The 6,878-nt window shown below is 37.5% G+C and overlaps 1 protein-coding gene across 1 annotated transcript; it reads left to right on the plus strand.

Moving 5' to 3' along the window:
* The first annotated feature begins 1,350 nt into the window (after positions 1 to 1,350).
* On the plus strand, positions 1,351 to 5,014 carry LOC107728600 (lumican-like). The gene is made up of 3 exons (XM_016538827.1): positions 1,351 to 1,951; positions 2,239 to 2,556; positions 4,853 to 5,014. Exons 1-3 carry the CDS (start codon positions 1,351 to 1,353, stop codon positions 5,002 to 5,004), a joined length of 1,071 nt encoding a protein of 356 aa, XP_016394313.1. The 3' UTR covers positions 5,005 to 5,014.
* The last annotated feature ends 1,864 nt before the right edge of the window (positions 5,015 to 6,878 follow it).

Genomic DNA, 6,878 nt, shown 5'->3' on the forward strand with positions numbered 1-6,878 from the left:
TTTAAATATATTTTTTACATTTATTTTAACATTAAAATTTGACTTTATTAAACAATGTTAAATGGTAACATTTTGGGGGTTATGTTTGCATTAGGAAATATATTTAAAAGTACATATTTTAAATATACATATTACGTATATATATTATACAATATATATAGTTAATTTATCAATGTAAAGTTATGACAAGTTACATTCTGCTTTTTGTTTTCTTTTTCTATTTCCATACAAAAAACTTTTTAATGTACTAAACATTTTTTTTAAAGAAGTATTGAGTATAAAATAATAGCATTGAGAAAAAAAGAATATTATATCAAATAATAACAACCTTGCTTTTGTGATTGTTATGGTTGATTTGAGTGCTAGGGGGCACTCTGACTTTTCAGACCTTCAAGTAAAGTCAAGTCAAGTCTGCTTTATTGTCAATTCTTCCACATGTGCTTCATTGACCGAAACATTGTCTCATCCCTATGGAAGGGCTTTGATGTGTTGGGCTAAAGCTATCTTAGTTTTACTCTCTCGCCCTCTTTTCTTCTTTCCTGCTCTCTCGCAGACGAACAGGGTCTGTTTGGCTCCCCAGGCCCCCTCCAGCTGTCTGACTGTAACCATTGCTCTCTGTGCTAGATGTTCCAGAGCTGACTGCTGTGCAGGGCATGTCTGCGAAGAGAAAATATACTGCCTTCAAACATACTCCCCATTCTCACAGGCTCAATGACGTGATATTACAGTTCATCAGTCAGTGGCCTGAGGCTGTTTATGTAACAGTATATGGTTTGCATAAGCATTAAAATATGATTCCACATCAGTTGTAAATTACTCAAAATCAAGCTTTGAAGGAGAAAGTCACATTAAATCAACAACAGGATTTCTATTCACACATTATGTGATGTGTATTAAATCCAAAAGATTTTAAAATCACATCAGCATTTTCTGTAAAGATTGCCCTTTCTAAGCTGCCAGCACACATGTTTCTAACAAATGTTGTGCAGTGGTTAGACTCCAACCATAAGCTTCCGAGACAGGTTGGAAAAAAAAGAGTGAGAATAAGCTGCATGGAAGAAAAGGCCATCGCTGAGTGAGGAATGTTTCAGTATCCGCGTAAAACTCTTCAGGTTGCCCCGTTTAAACGTCTACAGGGATAGTCTCGACAAGTCTACCATTCAGAGGCTCTTCTAACTAAAACTGGCCGGGGAAGAGAGGTGAAAGGTATGCTCACTCCTCTCGCATATGTAAATGATGCATGTGTTTGCAATGTGATGAAAGAGAATGGAAGAAAATCACTGGAAAGTGAGTAGTTTAAATTATAAACGCTATAAAGGCTGTTTCTGTTTCATTTAGGCAGGCGGACAAATGGATATAAGCACGATTTTCTTGTTACTCTCTGTGTGTGGGCCGACTTGGGCCTTCACGCTGGACTTGGACTATGGAGGTGTACCACTCTGGATCAACCGTTTTTTGGGAGAGCCGAGTGTGTTGACTTTGAAAGATCGGATGGATCCCGGATGGTTTCGTGCTGTTAACACACAAAGTTGTCCTTTGGAGTGTGACTGCCCTATCCAGTGGCCAACAGCTCTTTATTGTGACCACAGGGGCCTTACCCAGCTTCCCTCTGGCCTTCCGTCCCACACACAGTACATGTTTCTCCAAGGGAATAATATAACTATCCTTGGATCCAGATCGCTCGCCAATGCCACAAACTTGCGCTGGTTGATCTTGGATCGCAATCAGCTACTGAGTGAACAACTCTTTACCCGCTTGGTAAATCTTTTCATAAATAATAATAACCTGACAAGGGTGCCAGTCGGACTGCCTAGTGGAATTAAGCAGCTGCGACTCGCATATAATCGCATCGAAAAAATTTCTGAAGGTGCTTTCCAAAATCTGGACAATTTAACATTACTTTTGTTACAAGGTAATCGTCTGACGACTATTGAAGAGGGCGACTTAAAAGGTATTCTTTGGTTTTTATATTTTTTAATTAATCTTTCAGAAGATAAATCTAGAGATGCACTGATATTAAAAATACGGTATAAAATCAATATTTATTTTGAGATTTGCTAGAAATGAAACTATAATGATAAACATCAATTAATAAATAAATAAAATGAAATATATCTCTAATATCTGATCTGATAACTGATATGGGGCCGATAGTTTGCATCTCTACATAAATTATCAGGAAGCATTACCAAAGTTAATAATTTCGTAAACTCTAAGCGTTATCATGTTCTTCACCAGGTCTTGGAGTCCTCAACCTCCTGGATCTTAGTCACAACCTCCTGGAGACTTTCCCCAAACGTCTGCCTCCATCTGTCCAGCAGCTTTACCTCTCCAACAACTCTCTGACTGGCCTGACCCAAAACAGCCTTCATGGTTTTAATAGACTCCGTTATCTACGGCTTGGACACAACAAATTGAGGAATGAAGGGCTTGACCGTGGTGCATTTAACCTCACATCTCTGGTAGAGCTGGATCTTTCTTATAATCAGCTGACAGCAATCCCTACCATTCCCACCACACTTCAGTACCTCTACCTTGAGGTTAACCATATCCAAGGTGAGTTGGTGTAAGGTTCTTGTTTCATACAAACAAAGCACTGAGGTTTATCCTTTAGCACTGCACTGACGAGAAAGCAGCACTGCTGAAGTTCAATGTGGCAGAGGAAAAGTTTCAGTCCATGAGTGCGTTTCATGCCGAGTTTAATGACAGAATAACTGCGACATGACACAAGACAGAGAACCCTTTTTTTACATTTTTTTTCTCATGCTGATGTTACATTAACAATGCATTCAATAAATTGCTCCAACAGAACTTGGAGAGAATGTGACACTTACTGCAGGTTTTCAAGACAAGATGTTTATAGTGGATATAAAGCACTGCTGACAGACTTCAGGAAACCATGAATTGGTTTTGATCCACAAAATCACTTAAATGTGGCAAACTACACAACTTCTTCACAATTTGGGAACTAGCATTATGTGAATTTGAATTGAATTGGCTACAGTGGAATTTCTTGTGGTTTTAAAGGAACTGTGGCAATTCTGCATTCAAATTACCGGTAAATTCAAATTCTAGAACTGAACTGGAATTTAAGGAAAATTTTTAATCCAATTCTAAATCTTGCACAAATCTGTCCCAGGCCCTGTGATAAGCAGGAAGCCTGCACATAAGCATGTCGTCATGGGCAGTGACAATTTTCGCGGTCCTACTCACATGTCTGCTACAGTCTTAAATATCAGCCCAGAGCAGAAATGATTCTAAACACAAAACTGTAAGCTCGCCAAATGCTTGAATGAGAACTGTTTGAATGTTTGTGTCCTGATCAACAGTCTTACAGAATGAGGCCGTGTTCTCAGGCTTGATGAAATAATCCTTGGCACGAGAGAATCAACATTCAGACCCGGATGGGCCATGGGAAAAGTGATGGAAAATGTGACAGGACTTTAGAAGAGAAATAAACTTTCCCTCCTCTCTTGGTTTTCTTTCCCCCCTTTCCCGTTCTCTAATGTGTTTGTCACAACGTGTTTGCAGACAGACACATCCTGGAGAGACACAAGGTGACCAGAAAAAGTAAGTTAGCTGAAAGAGAAGGAGGGAGAAAAGAAAGAAGGAAGGTTTGAGAACATCTGTGAATACTCCAAAAGGAATCCACATGTGCTAAAAGCACGCTCTGTTCTCCCCCTCCTCCTCAGCAGCATGCTGAGCTCAGTTACAAGAGCCGTGCCTCTGGTGGACAGCAAAGACTTCAGCAGACATTCTTTTTTTTTCAGGCAGTGGTCATGATTCACTCTTTTTGAACCCCACAACAAAACCTCATGCCAGCAACAGCGGTTTACCAGTTCAAAATGAAGTATAATATTCTAATTATTCACAAGCAACCACTATTGAAAATGATAAAACAGATGACTGGTATATTATAGCCTAGAAGTAGAGGTTAGGGAAAGGTTAAACAACCTGTCAGATCTACCTTCAGAAAACAAATGGAAAGAATGTAACAGAGAATGTATTGACCAGCGCCATTAAAAGGCTCCAGTCTGAGGGTGGAGACACTATAATGTTTTTTTGTATAGATCTCCAGAAAAGATGATAAAAATATTATTATCATATTTAGAGGAGTGGAAACAAGCTACAAAAATGGTTACACACCTTAAGTGCTTTGTAAACACATATATTGATTCTCTGTGCTGAGAATAGTCTTAATGTCACCAGAGAAACCTCATAGTCTTTCAGTTTATGACTCCTAAACTACAAGCTACAGATACCTACTGTAGATTTATGCTACCATCACAATTAGTACCTAAAACAAGATGAAACAGATCTGAAGGTTTCCTCTTGTGTTCTCACTGACACTGAAGGTACCAATGGAAGCGCACCTGTAACTTATTTGCACGGTGCTGGGAAGCAGCTCCTCTTGTTTACGTGGGCTGTCGTTTGACTGTGGTGTGTGATCTATTGAACGATTAATGTCTTCTGCAAATTCTCTGAAGCACCATGTCACATTAATCGCTGAATATGGTGACCTCATTGTCTCGCTATCTCGATCTAGTAAACAGTGGAAACGGTAACGCAGTACCAATATTTCAAAACAGACAGATAGCTGGGAGTAACAGACAGCTTAACAATATCAACCTGCTTGATGAAGTAGCTTACTATGAAAGTCAAGTGAGACAAATGTAAAAATATGTCAAATAAATAAATACCCTTCCGGTAGTGATGATGATGATGAAGAAAATGTGTAACACTAACACTGCCATACTGGTTAACTAATGGTTAAAAAATATATTATATTATATTATATCATACAAACATATGGCTCTATGTTCTACTACAATTTTGCTGTTGTGTCTTCCAGAGTTCAACGTGAGCAGTTTCTGCAGGACAGTAGGACCCACATCATATTCACGTATGAAGATTCTGAGGCTGGACGGTAATAAATTGGAGTATCACAAGCTGCCTCCTGATTGGGTGTTCTGTCTACGTGTCCTCCATAACATTTATATTTGATCTAATAGAAGCAGGCAATGTCTTAAGCATCTTAGGTTTTCTGAAAACTTTGAAATACAAGCATGCAAAGATATATTATAACATATGTATATTTAGACTACATTAGAAAGCATGACACCAAAATAAGCTGCTCAGTATTCAAGGTGCTGATGTTTTGAATAAGCATGCTGTCAATGGTTTTATACTGTTTTAATGAAACCGTATTTAATAATACTGTTTTCACTCTGGATGTACTGTATATGGGCAGTCATATTTTATTTTGATGCACAGTTCAAGTCTTGCGCCTTGTCCTAGTCTTGACTTCACATGTTCTAAGTATAATCTATAATCAGAATTAATCTAACTGTTGAACTTGTGGATATACACTACATGGTGCTTTCTTTGAAAGAAATTAATATTGAGCATTTAGTACCAAGGTTTTTACAAAAAACATTAAGCAGCACAACTGTTTTCAATTCTGTTAATAATAAGAAATGTTTCTTGAGCACCAAATCATATGCGAATGATTTCTGAAGGATCATGTGACACTGAAGACTGGGGTAATGGCTGCTGAATATTCAGCTTTGCTACCACAGCAATAAATTACATTTTAAAATAATTTAACAGAAATCGTAATAATTGTAATTGTAATAATTCACAATATTACTGCATTTTTAACAAATGCAGCCTTGGTGAGCATAAGAGACTTCTTTCAAAAACATTACAAAATCTTACCAACCCCAAATTTCTATACGGTATTTTTGAAAACTTTTTGAAGGTTACATATAGTCTGGAAAATGTTATTATTCCATCACTGTGGCATCTCTTGTAAGATTGCGATGTATTTTCCCCCAAACACTTAAAAAATGAAGTTCCAAGATGCCAATTAAAATAAAACCCTTTTGTGTCAAATTATATTGACAGTGTAATTATTTTCATCTGTGTTCTACAGCAGTTTAGTTAATTTACAGTTTCCTCTGTCTGTTTTAACTGGAATTTGAACAGAAATCAATTTTTATATCATATAATAATTCAAAGCTCTGCTGCATGTTCTGGCCTAGCAGTTTTGTAAAGAAAGAAAATCGGTATTCACAACATCCCTCTTAGTACACTGCAATACTATCAGTGCTGTCAAGAAGCTAAGGCTGAAAACACTACAAAAATGATTACATCCTCTTTGTGAATTAATCAAAGAGCGTACACTTTAATCTACCGGTCTTTGGACAGAAACATTCCATTGTGTGACAAAGAACAATCACAGGTCCCTCAGTGAGTATCCATGAGCAAAATTAGTTTAACCAAAACAAAAAATGTCCTCTAAAAGAAATGTTGTCATGATAGAGAATGACATGCCTTGGTTTCTTTTGTTTCTTGTACAATGTTTCTCATTCAGTACAATGGATATGCATAACAGTATCATATTTGGCCGCCTCAGGATTCTGTTAACTCTTTGGTCCTAACCAAACACAGGGCAACAAGGAATAAATCCTTTCTGTCCTAACAGTGACAATCAGCACTATTTTGTCAGTACTAGAAAATTCATTGGACCAAAATCCTGACCACAAGATACTGAAATATGACAAATCACTAAAATTCTGCATGGATAACCACAAAAAGGATGCTGTCTGGAGAAGCATAGCAGTAATATAAATTAAGTGCTTTTGCGAGTGCAAGAGTGTGCAAACAAACACACCTTTATTTAAGGCATTTAAGGTAGCACTTTTGCTTTCAGTGAGGACAGACAAAGTGCCTACGACCCAGTAGACATAGAAGAGAGTGAAGTCAATCACAACATCTTCAGTGGAATTAAACATAAGTAACACAAATCATGCTCAAACTAAACTCTCATTTTGTCACAAGTCCTACTTGTGCTGGATCAAAAAACTTTTCCCCCA

The sequence above is a fragment of the Sinocyclocheilus rhinocerous genome, unplaced genomic scaffold (genome assembly GCF_001515625.1).
Source record: "Sinocyclocheilus rhinocerous isolate Xijiao unplaced genomic scaffold, SAMN03320098_v1.1 scaffold757, whole genome shotgun sequence".
NCBI lineage: Eukaryota > Metazoa > Chordata > Actinopteri > Cypriniformes > Cyprinidae > Sinocyclocheilus > Sinocyclocheilus rhinocerous.